At 39.3% G+C, this 17,229-nt stretch overlaps 1 protein-coding gene across 1 annotated transcript in view; it reads right to left on the bottom strand.

Annotated features, from left to right (window-relative positions):
• LOC149310686 (calpain-13-like) overlaps positions 1-17,229 on the bottom strand; it is a 101,169-nt gene that overhangs the window by 24,010 nt on the left and 59,930 nt on the right. The window contains exons 12-16 of the mRNA XM_089529441.1: positions 15,411-15,574; positions 13,280-13,334; positions 12,734-12,793; positions 6,735-6,794; positions 3,765-3,822 (exon numbers count right to left, since the gene is read on the bottom strand). Coding sequence (XP_089385567.1) covers positions 3,765-3,822; positions 6,735-6,794; positions 12,734-12,793; positions 13,280-13,334; positions 15,411-15,574 — 397 coding nt within the window. The remainder of the gene's footprint in view (positions 1-3,764; positions 3,823-6,734; positions 6,795-12,733; positions 12,794-13,279; positions 13,335-15,410; positions 15,575-17,229) is intronic.

The raw sequence follows: 17,229 nt of genomic DNA, 5'->3' as shown, positions 1-17,229 counted from the left end.
AGACATGTGCAGGAGTGTGATAATATTCCCCCAATCATGCACATGAGACAATTTAAAGACGGAAGGAGGACGCTTGCCTTCCATGTGATAATCAGTCCTTTATCTTTACAAAATGCAACTTTGATAATGATGGCACTGAGAAACACACTCAATACCCACTCATAGCTTGGGCAGGCTTATATTGAGACTTATGGGCTTTCAGATCATCTACATTTAAGTCATTAATATTAATTTTAAAAGTAACTATCTTAAACGTGAATGTTGATTTACTGAGTCATGATTTATGATTCACACCATTTTAAATCCTTCCTGGGAGGGGGATTACTTGGAGTCAATAATTTGTAGTCATTTTAATTGATTCTTCATTTTTAAAAACCAGCATGTAACCAATTTTATTACTGATTAACATTACAAATTCATTCTGTAATTTTCACTAAAACTTTTAGCACTAAGGAGTAAATTTCCAAATTAATATGAGCAATTTATCTTTAACATCAATGTTCCCAAACTCTGGCTGTCTCACATTTAATATTTTGCAAACTACACAAGAAGGGAAATAGGTATTGGGCCCTGTATTAGATGTATTTTCTTATGAAAAGTGGGATTCAAATGTGCTTGGGAGCAGTATTTATGTAGTAATTGCTGAAATCATACCATGAACAGTGACCCAGATGAGATGGCTATGCTGAGTGCTCTTCCAGGATCTGCTCTGTGTGCACCTTAAGGCAGACTGAAGGAGTGAATGCATGGGATGTGTCTCTCCAACAGAGCAGACTTTAAGCTTGTGGGATCTACTGTACTTTGTGCTTTAACTGCATGCTGCAGAATTCAAAGTCATAGCCATGTCAGTCTGGGATATCAGTATGAAAAGGGATCTTGTTGCACCTTTGAGACTAACTGTGTCAAAGAAGCTGTAGCATAACCTTTCCTAGACTTGTTTTACTTCAACTGAATGTTGGAATTAGTCACTTGGAACCAAGCAGAAAATAATGGCCAAGGAAGGCAGGCCTAGGTTTGCAGAATAAATGCCTCTGAGCTGCCAAGACAGCTGGTGGAGCTACTACTCTCTGGGAGGTGGAATCCCATCTGGATTTTACTCACTGTTTCTCCTCCTCCAGCTGGTGTGAGCTGAACATTGAGATGAAAGCTGTCATCCTGTTCGGCAGTTCTAATATAAGCTGGACAGATGATGTTGTAACTACTAGGGATTCACATTTATGGTCATTGATGACCAAATGTGACCCTCAAAAGCTAGTTTGACAGCAAAGGGCTTCCAAGGTGATGCAGGGTTGAAATGCTGTAGAGCACTCCTGGGCACAGAATGCTTTGGGGCAAGAAGTTCTGGCAGGGCCTCAAGGGGTCTCTCCAGCTACCCCTTCTCAAGGCACCACATGACTGGGAGAACACTGCAGATGTCATTTCTAGTGTTCCAATCTCCAGTCTCCATTGCCTCAAAAATGCTTCATGTATGGCACTGTCAGTCTGTGAAGAGTAGGTTGGGGTGGCAAGTCAGTTATAACTACAGTGATACAGCTCTGTCATCATAGTTCTGATCATAATTCAAGTTCTCAGCCAACATTTATAATTTTATCACTTGTACAGGGAATCAATGTTAACATTTGCCCTGTTGTAATTACACTGTAATCCTCTTATTTCCTGTTTGTGACACATCTTAATCAAGATTATCAATCTTTTGCTCTTGGAGCTAGTTTAGGAACTGTGCCTTCTCAGGCCTATAGAGTCTCATTGATATATATGCAACAAACTGATTAGGGAAAAGAGGCACATGTTCTGTACCTCAAGCAAATCAAGAATAAGGAACCTTGATGTTCATCAGCCCTAGCCAGCTTGGCCAAGAATGATGGGAACTGTAGTTCAAATAGCTTGGGAGCTGTAGTGCAAATAACATCTGGAAGTCCACCTGTTCTTTGTGTCCTTTTTAAAGCATAGATTCATGAAATTCATAGCTAGTTTATAGTAGGCGAAGAACAGGTAATTGGCAGTCCAGAGACCCAGTCCATTCCTTGTGAGGTTTACCCTGTTTTTTCAGCATAGTCCAAATTCCCAAGGAGTCCTTTTCTTATTATAGATGGGAAAGTGGTAGATAAAGGAGAGAGTGATTTCACCACATTCAATCTGCATCCCCATTCCCACCCTGTTGCTTAAGACTCGGGAGAGATCTTTTACAAAAGGAAATCAATAAAAGTTTGTTGCAAAAAGGTGTTTGCTAAGCCTAAAACACTCAGGGGATGAGGAAGGGCACAAAATTATGAGTTTTTTAAAACAAAGAAACAAACATGCTTTTCTTGAAGTTTGAGAGGTGCTAGGGATCCTGGGCTATCATGTGGTTCACAAGCCACTCTTTCTACTTCCCTGAGGTATCATGTATGTTGTCTAGTTTTCTAAACATTCTTTTGCCTGAGGCATAGACAGTACTGCTAAAAGGCATGAGAACACCATGCACCGATCCCCACTGTCTCTCCCCAAAGGAAAGCTTTTCTCCGTTGGGATCCTGGACTGGAAGGCAAGACAACTGAGAAAACAATATGTAAGTGAAAGGAATGTGGCAGGAGGCTCTGGGCTTAGTGCTCCTTTTCTGTATGGAGACTTCAACACCTGGTTAGTGACACACTTGCCTTTAACAATAGTTCTGCTGCTGTTACTGAGAGTGTCTATGTGTCCCAGCACTCTTGGTAGCCAGGGAGTAGATGCATTCACCTACTTTCTGTTCAAAATATGGCTCCTGTTATTTTATTTTCTGTCTCTTAAAAAGATAAATAAATAGTGCCATGCCTTCACATGCAGACTCCTCTTCAATGGAGGAAATAGAATCATGGGTGGATGGCTCTGGGGAACAGATTATCTGGAGCCTTAAAGAGATAGATGTTCTCTTGAGCCTCTTCCTAATCCACACATAGTGGTGCAGAATGAAAGCACAAATGAGGGTGGTGGCAACCTGACAAAGTGCCCATCTTTAAAGGAGATGTCCATTGCAAACTCTACTAACTTATCTTCTGGCTTCTCCCTGGTGTGACTGATGACTCCATAGCAATCAGAACTTTTATTTGATGTTACCTTGTGTTTTGACTGTCTCCTTCATATGTTCCTTTGAACTACTGATCTACTGTCTTTTCCATGCATTGGATTTGGCATTCTCTTTCCCAATGGCCATTTGGGGCAGTTTGCCTGGCAAACTCCTCAGCCCAGTTGCCCATGTACAGCCCTAGACTGGAACATTGAGTGTGTATCACCTTTGTGTGACTGATCTACCATTTAGTAGATTTTTGCTAGGCTGACACACTGAACTCATTGACCTTGCTTCTAGAACTGCCCTTGCTGAAATAGGCTGCTCAGTTCATGGCTATGACTGGTTCAGACTTGGCATTATTGAGATATTTCTGCTAAAGCTGTTTTTGGACCTTATCACACACTCTTTTGTTTCCATTCTGGGCATGGGCAGGGAACGCGTGTGGCTGAGTGAAAACGGAGATTATTGCATGCTAAACTGTCAGCAAGGTGTCCCCATGACATTGTTGACCCTAAGTTGTCCCCGAGATGGGCTGAGGCATGTGAATTTTACTCAGCCAGAAAGTTTTCTTGCTGAGCCGGAAACTTTAGCATGTGATAAACTCTGTTTTCACTTGGCCATGCACATTCCCTGCTCATGCCCAGAACGGAGACAAAAGTGTGTGAGATAAGATCCCTTACTGAAAAATAGGTAACTGGAGCTGGATACAAGCATAATATAAACAAAAAGGTTTTACCTTTCAGGACTACTTGGTTAAGGATCCTTTGTAATTGTGAAGCATCTAAGGAGGAGCTCTGTTAGAGAACATAACAGATATTTTCACAAATGCTCTGAAAATACATTTATTTGTACATTCCCCTTGATTGAATTAACACTGATATTTTTAAAAACAAAACAAAACAAAACAAACTTTGCTGTCTTTCTTCTTCTGATTTTGTGTATTCTATAAGTAAAGTAAGGCCTGGCTTTTCTAGCTAAAATTTGAAGAGTGGATTCCAGAGATGTTCTGGTTCCAGCATGAGTTACCATGCAGAAGGGGAGGGGGGGAGGAATCCTCATGTGCTGCCTGGCTGAGTGAACACACTATCTCTGCATGGAGAAAATGACCATATCCAGTAGAGATGACTGGGAGAAAAAGTTATATAAGTCACTGGTAGTCAACTTTTGGCCCTCCAGATATTTGGGGCTTCCACTCCCAGAAGTCCTGAAAACTGACTATGCTTGCTGAGTTTCTGGAAACTGACATGTAAAACATCTGGAGGCTCAAAGCTTAACTACTCCTCTAAGTGAATACTCAGGTTCTGAATTCCAACAGTAATGAAGCCAAAACAGGCAATGAATGAGAAAGGAAGGAAAGAAAGAAGGAATGAGAAATATGAGGGAGCATGTTTGGGGGAATGCCAAGGTTTGCTAAAGTAAAAAAAAAAATACCGGGTGGTGGGGACAAGAGAGCAAAGGAAAGCCCAAACAGCTTTGTGAAGATTGAGCATGCTTAGTAGGTATGGAGTGCTGGATGTCATCTGGAAAAGAAAAAATGGGAAACTGAGGTGGGGGTGGATCATACAGCATTATACTGTTTGACAGTCATACTACATTACATCTTCTCACACTGGCTGAATGTGCATCTAGTGAGAGGTGTGGATGATGGGTATGGAGGAACCCTGCTTTCCATCTCAGTCTGTGTTCAAGAGAACTTAAGTCTTCCTTATGTCACAGTGAATGTCTGAAATATACTGAAGACATTCACATAAGTAGTGACTGTCAAATGTACTTTTGATAGTTAAATGTACTTTTTGAATGTTCAGTTTACCTCTGCAATGCACCTGTGAATGTGAATAATAGTTTTAATGGTAATTGTTCCTTTCAACAAGATAGCTCATCCATTACTACATGAAAATTTGATACAACCAGAAAGTAACCCCATTAGACAGTAATAAAATTTGTTGAGGATAGTCAACAAGTATGTGAATATCCATGTTCATCACATTTCAGTAACTGACTATAACATGTTGTATGAAATTATTTGAATGAAAACAACCAGTTTGTTTACAGTTCTGGAAAAGACTGACCTTTTATGCAGTCAGACCTCTTCAACATACTAAGTGAATGCTTCTCAAAACTCAGGGTGACCGGACATTCTCCTTTTCCAGGACATGTCCTACATTTCAGTCTTCTATCCAGGATGAATTTCAAAATGCCCTCCATTTTGAGCCTGACTAAGAAGCCCATTGAGTAATAGCACATTAGCTGTTCCCCTTAGAGAAATTTGTCTACTTGGAGCCTCTCCTAAATAAAAATTGAAGGATAGGATGGATTCTTCTAAAGTTATTTTTTTCTAGAAGCAGCAGCAGACAAGACTTGCCCTCACAACCCAGGACAGCTTTGTTTCTCAGAGGGGGTAAGGACAACAAATGTGTTAGGCAATGGGCTGCCTGAAGATACAATCCAAATGTTAAAAGGTTCCCCCCCTTAATTTCAACACATTGGACAAATGAACAGGATAATTTAAATGTATATTCAATGAAGGGTTTGTTGTTAGTAAAGTACCATTTTAAGTATTTGTCTTGCTCAGAGATCTATAAGTATATTGTAAACCAACAAGGCATTTTAGCAAAAATAAGTTCATCAGAAAAAAAAAGGGTTGAGTACATAATAAAACACAGTATATGTAATATATCTGTAAATAATTCATATGAAATTGAGGTATATTTATATTAGTGATTTTGATTTTTGTTTGGCAATGTCCCACATTTTTCTTAAACATCCTACATTTTATGGTGCCTTGTTCTCCTTTGCAATGATGACATCTGGTCACCTTATCAAAACTACTACATTCTTACATTACTTCTCCCCAAATCAAGTTGAAATCTGCTTTACTTTTCCTTCTAAGGTAACCATCAACACTTCCCAAGGGGCTACTAGGGATGATGATGATCACTGTGGCTGATCTTCTGGCACACATATACAGGACGATTGGAGTGGGAGCAGCTGTGTTGTGCCTCTGTTGCATTGTCATAACATCATGGTGTAAAGAGGAGCTGAGAATCTGGCATGCTGCCCCTGCTGCTTGGAGCTGCCAGACTCATGAGCCATGTCAAATCTTCCTTCCTTGCCCTTAGTGCTCCCAGAAACAAACCTTGCACATTATTCACAGTAGGCAGTGTCATTTTCACCTTTTATGCGTTGATATAACTATTAGCTGTGAGAGGTCTATTGTGCAGAGGCTTTTGGCAGCAATTTTTCTCTTGACTAAGTCAAGGAGTCCTTTATAACAGTTTATTAAGCCATTAAGAGCATCTCCTGTGAATGCATGCAGCGTAGCTCAGAAAGAACGGGAATCAATTACCCAAACATTGACTGATGTCTGCTTTCCAAACTCAGCAAGTGCAAACTGGAAGTAATTCTGATCGGAGTAAACTACGATATACATACTTGCATATATTTGTAGCCAAGGGTTACTGCTAATTGCTTGTTTAAGGAACACCTTTTTCCTTGCAAGCAATCAGCCCAGAGTCATTTATTATATTCTAGCTGAGTCCCTTGCCCTATTTGTTACAAGCGGCTGGAAAATCAATAGAGTTTTTTGAGATGTACACTTGAGATCTGCATTTCTGAAGCCTGGATTAAGAGCAAGATGGGAGTCTTTTATTTCCCAATTCCACTAGCTTTGTTGATATATACAATTCCTCCCCCACCCTCAGCATACCTGATTAGCATATCTTAGGAAGATGGTTTTGTAGTTGTCTTGATTCCACTTGGGTATATCCTGGATCAAAGGAAACCATTCACATATAAAAATCAGTCAAAAATATCATTCAGCAGGAGACATCTTATTATTATTCACATGGCCCACAGATGTTTCTAGCAATTTGGAGTCAGCAACATTTGCACAGATAAAGACAAAACAAAAAAGACACAGTTGTATCTTCAAAAGTCTGACAAAGAGAAGAAATGTAATAGAAGAGGACCTGTATCTGATCCTGAATTATCCCCCTCCTAATTATCTAAATTCTCTAATTCTACCCTGTGGCCCTCGGTTAATGCAGACAAATATAAGATGCATTCCCATACATTCAAACTTCAGATTAACCAAAACCATTTGGATGTGCAAGCTCTAGGGTGCATGAGAAAAGAAGACTCTGCTGGAATATTAAGTTATGAAGCATTTATGGAATAGCTAGGCTTCAAAAGTGATTTGAACAAAAACGTCAAGCATGCAATTGGCAGTCATTCACAGGGAGATTGTGTTAGGTTTATGGAGCAATATAAAGGTGGAAAGAGACTTGGAAGATAAAACTGGAAACCATCAATGCTCCATATAATCTTGTATCTACAAGATTTATTCCAGTCAGCCAGGACTAGGTTTGCAACCGTCAGCCAGAAGACTTTTTCTTCAGCCGCCTCTAGACTATGGAATGACCCGTCAGAAGAGATTCAACATTAAATACCAGCCTCTTCTGGCAGGCTTATCCAGATGATGTTTAAACTATGAATTTTAAATGATGAATTTTAAATATGGATTGTTTTCTAATGTGTATGTCTTATTTGTCTTTGTAAACTATTGCATGTTTTAATTTATTTGTTTTAATTGATGTTGTGTATTGTTTATTTGTTGTTGTTTCCCACTTCATTCCATGGGGAGAGGCAAATAAGAAACAAATATTAGAAGTAGTATTAGTATTACAATATCTCAGCTAATGGGACATTGTAGCTGAGATATTGTAGCAGAAAACAAGATAAGCCATTGCCCCAAAACAAAATGGAAATAGAACCGCTCTCCCAAATACTTTTGTGGAATAGCTACAGGAGTGCTATCATGGACATTATGAGGAGTAGCATTTGTACTCTGTATCCTATGCCCTTTCAATTTGATGAAAGAAATCAGTTCTACTCAAAATAGTGACTATGGACCAGTGTGACTCCATGATCTATTGGCTGCTGGTCAACAGTGAGTTTCCAGAAAAGAAATAAATAATTGTAGCTAATGGGGAAAAATACGGTGCCACTTTGGGGAGGAAAGCCAGTCTCCTACACCCAAAACCATGAGAAGCATAAAAATGCTCTCACTGTGTTTGGAGGCATTTGAAGGCATTTATTGTATTTTATTTTGTTTTGTTTGGGGTTGAAGCACTGGGTATGGCTCTCCAAGATCTCGAGGAGGCCTCCAAACCCCTGACAGCTTCCCATCCTTTGTTTGTTGTTGTTAACTGTCCTTGAGTCATCATCAACTCATCCCGACCTTGTCAATGGATATCTCCAAGCGCTCTGCTCAGGTCCTGCAGCCTCACGGCCATGGCCTCATTGATTGATTCTATCCATCTTCCATATGGTTTTCCTCTCTTTCTACTCATACCTTTCCTGACATTATTGCCTTTTCTAGTGAGTCATCTCTTCTCATGATGTGGACCAAGTATGACAGCTTCATGTTATCATCTTGACTTACAGGGAGGAGTCAAGCTTGATCTGTTCTAGAACCCATTTGTTTGAATTTTGCACCATTCATGGTATCCCTAGTGCTCTTATCCAGCACCTCATCTCAAATGCATTACCAAAACAAAAACACTTTAAATTACAGTAGTGTAATTTAAAGATATAACTACAGTCCTGGTTACCCCTTGTTGCATGGGAATGAGGGGGGGGGGGGCTCCCCCAGGCAAAGCTGAAATGGTTCTGGTCTAGTTTGCTGACCCAAGATTGGTGTTTTGCAGACATCAGTCAGTTCCAGAAACCAAACAGCTACTTTAGAGGTTCTTATAAGAACTGGGAACATTTCACACAATTATTCTTTAAGGACAACTGTGTTTTGTTTCAAGACAGATCAGGGAGCCATAAGACAAAGAGAAGCCATTTGGATAGTATGGATCCCTGAGGTAACCTTAATAGCTAAATACTAGGCATGGTGTAGCCAAAGTTAAGCTGGTGAGACCTAGTGTCTTCAGTGGGAGGTATTAGAATAAATTTCTCCCACTGAAATCAGAAGGAATTCAATTGACCTTTACTTTGGCTAGATTCTGCTCAGCAGAAAAGTCTTTGCTTCACATACTATGTAAATTCTTCTGTAAACCATATTAATTAAAAGTCAGTTTAAAATAACTATAAAACTACAATCAGAATGTTTTCCTGTTATTCAGAAACAAACCATTCAACTACTCTTTTCCTTACAAGTTGCTAATAGTTTCAGAAGTGTTAAAACATTTCACTTTATTTGGTATAAATTTGATGTAGATCATTTGATATTTTAAATAGCATAAAGGTGCAAGGGTACATCCTGGCATTATATTCTGTGACACAACCACAATAGAAAAGACAAAGGGAAGTAATTTGTCTTTTATAGATAAGTGTTGCAGACAGAATACCAAATCATGGCATATACTCTGGGTTATTTGTTACAGAAAGATAAGATGATAAGATTTCATAAAAGGGGAGGGCAAAGCAGACTATATTCTACATTTCAGTACCAGCAAAGTGTAAAATATCAGCACTATTATTTATTTTATTGCATTTATTGTAGACATTTATAGCACTTGGACATTTAATGAACTTCCAAATATAACAAAAAGGAGCTGTTTCAATTTGGTTCCTGGGCAGCGCTACTTGGGACTGCAGGCAATGGCCTGCTTTGGGTGTGGGCTGTGGGCTCGCTGCAGTCCCAGTCTGATTGTGGCTGGATCGACCAGAGGCTGATCCTTGCCACCAGTCTGCTTCACCCCAATAATTCCAATTCACTGTATATATTCATGTGTAAGTCTAGAAATTTTAGTAAAAAACCCAGCCCTAAAAACCTGGGTTGACTTGTTCATGGGTCAATGTAAGTACCATACTTAAACTCTATAAAAAGAAAAAGAAAATAATGATTCCTTTTTCTGAGTGATTAAAGGTGAGAGCTTAGTCCATCCCAGGTGCACCTAAAAGAAGCACTGACACCCCCCCCCCCCCCCAAACACACACACTCAGGCCATTTCACACAATTATAATACTATATTCCATTAACTGCCATGGCAACATCCTATGGAGGTTTGGGATTTGCAGTTTAGGGAGGAGCATTTCAAATTCTCAACCAGAGAGCTTTAGAGCCTCACAAAACTACGACTCCCAGAATTCCATTGGCTATGTTCTTTACAATTAAAATGGATTATGGTGTTAGAATTGTGTAGAAAGAAAGTCCTCTTTTTGCTTCCAGATATTCATTTATGTAAGGATTCACCAAGTCTCAATTTCCAGCATTCTCTCAATCTTGAAATATGTTGTATTAATGTCTGTTGGCATGGGTAGAGAGCCCGTTCCTCACCACAGGGTAACCAGCATGACCTTTGGTTAGCTCTAAAGCTCTTAAATTAATTGACAAAGTTTTCTGAACTCCAAGAATTAGATAAAAATCGGATATGCAGAGGCCAAAAAGAAGAAGATGATGATGATTAGATATTTAGGAGTCTGTATTTTTTTAAAAAAAGTGGATTTGTTTAAAAATAATTATGATAAAATCTAGTCAGATGCTAAAAAGGACCTAACCAGATGGGACAAGTTAAACCTGTCATTATTTGGAAGAATAGCCACAATTAAAATGAACGTACTCCCCAAACTTATTTTTCTTTTTCAAAATATTCCAATCATATTCAATTGTAGTCCTTTTCAAATCTGGCAAAGAGATCTTTCTAAATTTATAAGGGGCAGAAGAAAACCAAGAGTAAAAATGAAAGTCCTTTTGAACAAGATTACTAGAGCAGGTCTTTCGCTACCCAACCTGGACTTGTACAGTGATGCTGTTTGTTTTGAATGGATATGGAAATGGTTTAATTTGGTTGTCCACCTAACTCTAGAGGTGGAAGGGCACGGGCTTCATTGTGGTTGGCATGTATATTTATTTTATGGAAAACATCAAGCCAACAAGGAATTTTCAAGCCACTTTATAAAAAGATCTTTATATATGCCCACAAATACCGTTATGGGCTTCCCGTAATGAAGCCCTTTTTAAAGACTCAAAATTAGCCAAGGGGGTTATTGCTTGCTTATAAGGACTTAACTGTGAAAGAAATAGAAAATTCTAATGTAAAATTTACCATCCAAAAGCAGATGGAAGATCGGGGTTGTTAAAAAGGATGGTTCTTTTATAAACAACTCCATGGCAGTTTGAATCCAGAGAAAACGGAAGTACTGGTGATAGGTTCCCCAGGCCTGGGGAAGGAAATTTGTCCACCGGTCCTGAATGGGGTCACAATTCCCCTGAAGGATGAAGTTCACAGTTTAGGAGTACTTCTGGACTCGTCCCTGCAGTCGTCATCTCAAGTAGATGCGATGGTCAGAAGTGCTTGCTATCAACTTTGGTTGATACGCCAACTGCGACCCTACCTGGGCCAAAGGGACCTTGAAACGGTGGTACATGCTCTGGTAATCTCTCGCTTGGATTTCTGTGATGCGCTCTACATGGGGCAACCCTTGTACCAAGCCCGGAAGCTTCAGTTAGTACAAAATATGGCAGCTAGATTGGTCACCAGTGTGTCCAGGTTTGACCATATAACACCTATTCTGAAAGATCAGCACTGGCTGCCTATTCGCTTCCAAGCACAGTACAAGGTGTTGGTTATTACCTATAAAGCCCTACATGGCTTTGGCCCGAGTTACTTGAGGGACTGCATCTCCCCATATAATCCGCCTCACACACTCAGAACAACGGGGAAGAAGTTGTTGGAAATTCCACCTTCTAAATATGTTATTATTTCCCAGATGGCCTTCTCAGTAGCGGCCCCACAAATCTGGAATAGTCTTCCCGATGAGCTCCGTCTTATCACCCCCCCTGGAAACATTTAAAAAGAGGCTTAAAACCTTCCTCTTCTGTCAAGCCTTCCCCCCTGGAAAATGAAGTCGTGTACTCTGATCCCATTGACTCTCTACCTTACCCTACTGATTGATTGAATGATTGTTTTTAGATTGTATATTGTATTTAGTGCTCTTGGTTTTATCTATTTTATTATGTGTTTTGTAATTGGTTTTAAACTCTATGTAAACCGCTTTGATCTTTGGAAAAGCGGTATATAAATAAAAATTTATTATTATTATTTATTATATGATTGACATTAAAGATCCTGGGATTGATATAGGCAATGTAAAATTTTTCAAACTGTTCCAGAATAGAAACATGTATAGAATTTTAAATATATATAATCTTTTTTTAAAAAATGGGACACAGAACAAGAAATAATAAAAGAACCCATGGTCAAATAGGCTCAAGACTTAGGCCAGAACTTCCCATTGGATGAACAGGAAAAAAAATTGGAATATAAGAATCAAATACACAATTAGTACAGATTTAAGAGAAAATCTTTTCAGAGTGCAATCCAGATGGCATTTAACACCCACCAAAATTGCTATAATCTATAAAACATCTAACAATAAATGTTGGAAATGCGGGAACGAAATAGGCTCTCATATACAACTCTGGTGGAATTGTAAAGTCTCTAAGAGATACTGGTTACAGATTCACGAATCAATTAAGAAAAATTTAAACTGTAAAATGAATTTTTATCCCAATTTTTTTTTACTAAGCATGGTGATAGATGAAAAACTGGAAAAACAATATGGAAAACTGTTATTCTACTTGTCTACAATAGTGAGGTTAATGTTTGTAAAATGGTGGAAAAGAAAAGACCATCCAGATATACAGGATTGGTTCTCTAGAATACTTGATTTTATTGGGATGGATAAACTTACCTGTATAATAAGAGGCTCTGACTGGGAAGAAACCAAAACAGATTGGGGGCTGATATTAACCTATTTGTAAAAAGAGGGGGGAAATTAGTTATTTAATTTGTATTTTTGTTTCATATCTACCATTGCCATTTTATATATTTACATCAGGATGATTTACTTCAAATCATGTTTAGATACTAAGTTTAGTATAATGTTATACTTTAATCTACAGAACAGTAGTCATTATAGTTGTTATAATTGATTAATTTTATTAGACATCTTTAGAGATAATCTTTGTTTATTGGAATTTATCAAGCTTTGGTACTATTGCTCTTTTAGTCTTCAAGTTTAATTTAAATAGTTTAATCAAGATACTAGAAGGAAAACTTGAGTTATGATAAAGATCAGAAAGAATTCCAGGAAGTCAATCTTGTCTTTTTCTGTCTGTTGCTGTCAAATGTTAGTTAATTGTATTGTCTTTATTTTATGGTTTGTTGTCTTTTTAAATATTTAATTAAAAAATTAATTGACAAAGTTTTCATAACTACACTTTATAGACCTACATACCTTTGTCACCACTGGAGGGAGTTCTGTATTTGCTTCCCTAAGAGTGGGAGAAAACCTACACACATGAGAAATGCATTAGAACAGAACAAAAACTCTTTATTGTACTCAATGTCAAGTAAGCACAGTGTGTTGCCTGTTAAGTCTGGAATACTGAATTCAGGTTCCACACAGGTATTGGTAACCCAGCTGATTTATTTACAAGATTATACTTGACTTGCTGGCAAGGCTCCAGGCCTACCACAGGGCTCCTCCTAGTTCTTCAGGGAGTCTAGAGGCTGTGTTGTTCAGTTCATTGTATCAGAATACTACACAGGGGGCATCACAAGCAGAGCTCACAAAAGTTGCTTTTCTGGCAGGCCGATAAAGTATAGAGTAGCTGCAGATCTTGGGTGTGGGCGTGACTGGTTAACCCTTTCCTTCCAAGCCCCATCTTCCCAAGTACTGTACCTTTTTTGATTGGGGGACCTGAATCACCACCACCACCGTCACCACCACCACCACCTGGTTTTCAATCATAGCCAGATGTCTATACATAGGGGAAACACTTCTGTTCAGACTTGTAACTTTCCATATGAGAAAAGCAACAGAACTAAGAATGGAGCGGGTCTTCATGTACCAATTTAAAACACCATTTAATGGGTGAATAGGGCTATCAGTGAAATTTAATGGGTGAATAGGGCTAACAGTGTTCTGTGACTGGTTGGAACAGCAACTTTCAGTTGAGAGGGGACTTCCAGGTATGGAATGGCTGACTGACATCTCTTTCATGGGGCTCCATGACAGAGAGAGCAACAGCAGTATTATTAGTGGTCTGGAAAGAGGATCCAACCAGTGATTTACCTCCTTGAACAATAGGGGACAGGGAGATTGCCCACAAAGGTCCAAAAACCTCACCAAGTTCTTGAGGATTGTGGCAGTTGGCCACAACTAATGTTGTGGGTATTGTGGGACAAATTCCATCAGCTCAGCCCACTGCATACAAGCCTTTATGGTCACTCCATCAACAATTGTATTTTTTAAAACTATCTTTGTAGCAATAATGGGATTGATGGGATGAAACGAAATCTTCAGTTCAGTGGTTGTTGTCAATCCCTAGGTGAGTGCTCTGCTTTTTGTATTACTGAGTAAGATTACTCAGTAAGGCAGTGAGGATTACTGCCAAGACATTAGGTACTGCTAGGTCCCACATACTGCTATCATCCATCCCAAACTAAAAGAACCCGTAGAAATCTTCCAAAGATTGAGTCAGCTGGTTTCCTTGAGAATGAGACTTCCTCTAAATGTCTTGCATTCTGCACTCCCCCATTTACCCAGAGGACCTCCCAACCCTCCATAGCAGATTCTGCAGGATGAATCAATTTTTGCAACAGTGGACATTCCATTGATGGATAGTCATTGCTGCATTTCGTCCATGGTGAAAGTTCTCATCCTAGTGGAGTTCTACTTTGTTCTTAAGTGCTTATGAATGGAACCAGGTTATCATAACTCTTTGTTCTCTGTCTTTGTTCTTTCTTGTTAATGTGATAAACGGTATCTCATTATCTGTTAATCTTCACAATTATACAGGGAACTAGCACTATCTTATCTGGGAGACTTGTGTTTGGATTCCAGACAAGGAATTTTTTGTGACAGAGCAGAAACCTTGTATCCGGTCATCTGTCAAATGTGAATTGCTGCTACATGAACTAGCAAACATTGCCTATTACCAGTTGTCAAACACTGGAACTAAATGGCATTGTCAAGTAGGAATTTCTACTGAAATCTCATGAAATGCAAAAAATTAAAGTCTACCCCCTCCCCCACAGAAAATATATACTGAAAATTTTGCAAGCATTCACATTATCATAAAACACAGGGCATCAACATCAGAAAAACAGTTGAGCATTGTGGGAAATACATTTATATAAGCTCTGGACAGTAAGAAATGCCCTTAAATGAGGAGAAGAGAGACTACATGAGGAGCCTTGGGCCTCCCCTCACTAGCCATTCTGGTTAGGATTCATGGCTGCCAAAAATTTTGTTGGGCAAACATCTGGAGGGTCAAACGCCTCTCATTCCTACTGTGGGAAGATGTGGTCAGGTAACTTTTCTCTAGCTTCTCCAATTCAAGTTTTACTCACAAGAGAATTACCTGAAATTGTTCCAACTCTTCAGAAAGGTTCGTAGGAGGAACTCAGATTCTTGACCTTCTTGTGATGCAATTGGAATAATGATGTAAGTCCCAGGGCTCAAGTGAAAGCAATTAACAACATCTCTCTGTGGCAGAAGCCCAGAATTGTGAAGTGTGGTTTTACCCTTAGATACAATATACAAGAGGAAATGATCTAGCAAACTGAAGTAATTAACCACGAATGACATCCTCATCTAATTTATTTGTAGATGCTGTAGAATCATCAAAGTTTGAAATCGAATGAAGAAAAGTTTGCAGCCTTTTTCAAGATTACCTATCCTTCACCCCAAGTTAAACAATGAAAGAGTCAGTGGGGAGAGTTTAAGGTCCAATAAAGGAATACAACAGCACAAACCTACATGGGCTTATCTAGAACAATGACAAGTTGAATACACTAGGGCATACTTCCAAGTAGATATGCATAGAACAGAACTTTAAATAATCTAGATTCCCTTGCCTCCAGTCCAGTGTAGCCACACAGGAGGGAAGGAGAGGCCACATATCACATTGAATTTAAAGTGACTTATCCCCAACGGGATAAGGTCACATTTAATTTTAAAAGTGGGTGCTATCACACATAGTTGCAGCTGGGCAAGTGCAACCTGTATTCAGCCTGGATCCCAGGCATGCCTATCCAGCTGGTTTTCAAAAAACAGGAACATGCCATGGCTTGGGTCCAACCTATCTCCGAGACTGCCTCTTTCCTTATAATCCACCCCGTGCACTCAGGTCCTCTGGGAGGAATTTGCTGTAGCCTATAAAAACTAGGCTGTCTGTGACCGCCCAGAGGACCTTTTCGGCTACCACTCTCAGATTATGGAATGGCCTGCTGCATGTGATCCATCATATAACCACCTTAAACAGCTTTTAAAAGGCTGTTTAGATGGATCTCTTCCAGCAGGTCTTTCCTGAATAGATGCCCAGGCACCAGAAGAAAACCTAACTTGTTGAACCCTTCTTTTGCTGCAGTCACTGTTTGTATACTGTTTACTTTTAAATTATGTTTTATACCATAAATTGTTTAATTGCATTTTAAAGGGAGAGGGAATGGAGGATATTTAATGTATATTTTACTGTTGTAAGCTGCTCCAGTTGCATTGCGCAGAGGGGCAGGATAATAATAATAATACTTATTATTATTATTATTATTATTATTACTGAAAAGTGGCTGGATGGGCTGCATACAGGTTGCACTCACCTGTCTGTGGCTGTATAGAATAACACCTGCTTTTAAAATTAAATGCAACTTAATCCCATTGGTGATAAATTGCTTTAAATTGAACGTGATAATATCCCTTAACTTTTCTCCAGAACCAATTTGAGGACCAAAGGTAATTTAAGGCCCTACTCTCTGTCCACCGTCCCCTCCCTGATACAGTTTGAGCTTTTGTCATTATGGGGCCAGGTAGGACATTTTTCTCATTTCCATATGTTTATTTTTGTGCACCCCACACTGTTGATAGTGAACTGGGATAACTGGACAGGTTGGTGTTTTAGATAGGTGGTCACTTGACAGGTAGGGAGGAGAAAGTAGGATTCTGTTGAGCATCTATGGTACCCCCCCCCCCCTTGGGAGAAGGAGAGATCTATGGAATTGCCTCTTTTGGTCATGTGGGTAGGGAAAGAGATTTCCTTGGAGCTAGCCTGAGAAGTAAACCTTCAGTTTAAGTCCTGTGTCTTGAGGGAGGGAATTTCAGGCTGGCCTTCTAGATGCTGGCTGGTTGGGGAGCAACCCAGATTTTGGGTCTCCTCAATTCTCAGATGCTTTACCCAAGGAAGG

This window comes from Sceloporus occidentalis, unplaced genomic scaffold (genome assembly GCF_023333645.1).
Source record: "Sceloporus occidentalis isolate IW3139 unplaced genomic scaffold, rSceOcc1.0.p SCAF_6, whole genome shotgun sequence".
Taxonomy (NCBI): Eukaryota; Metazoa; Chordata; class Lepidosauria; order Squamata; family Phrynosomatidae; genus Sceloporus; species Sceloporus occidentalis.
This window is presented reverse-complemented; position numbering and strand designations above follow the sequence as displayed.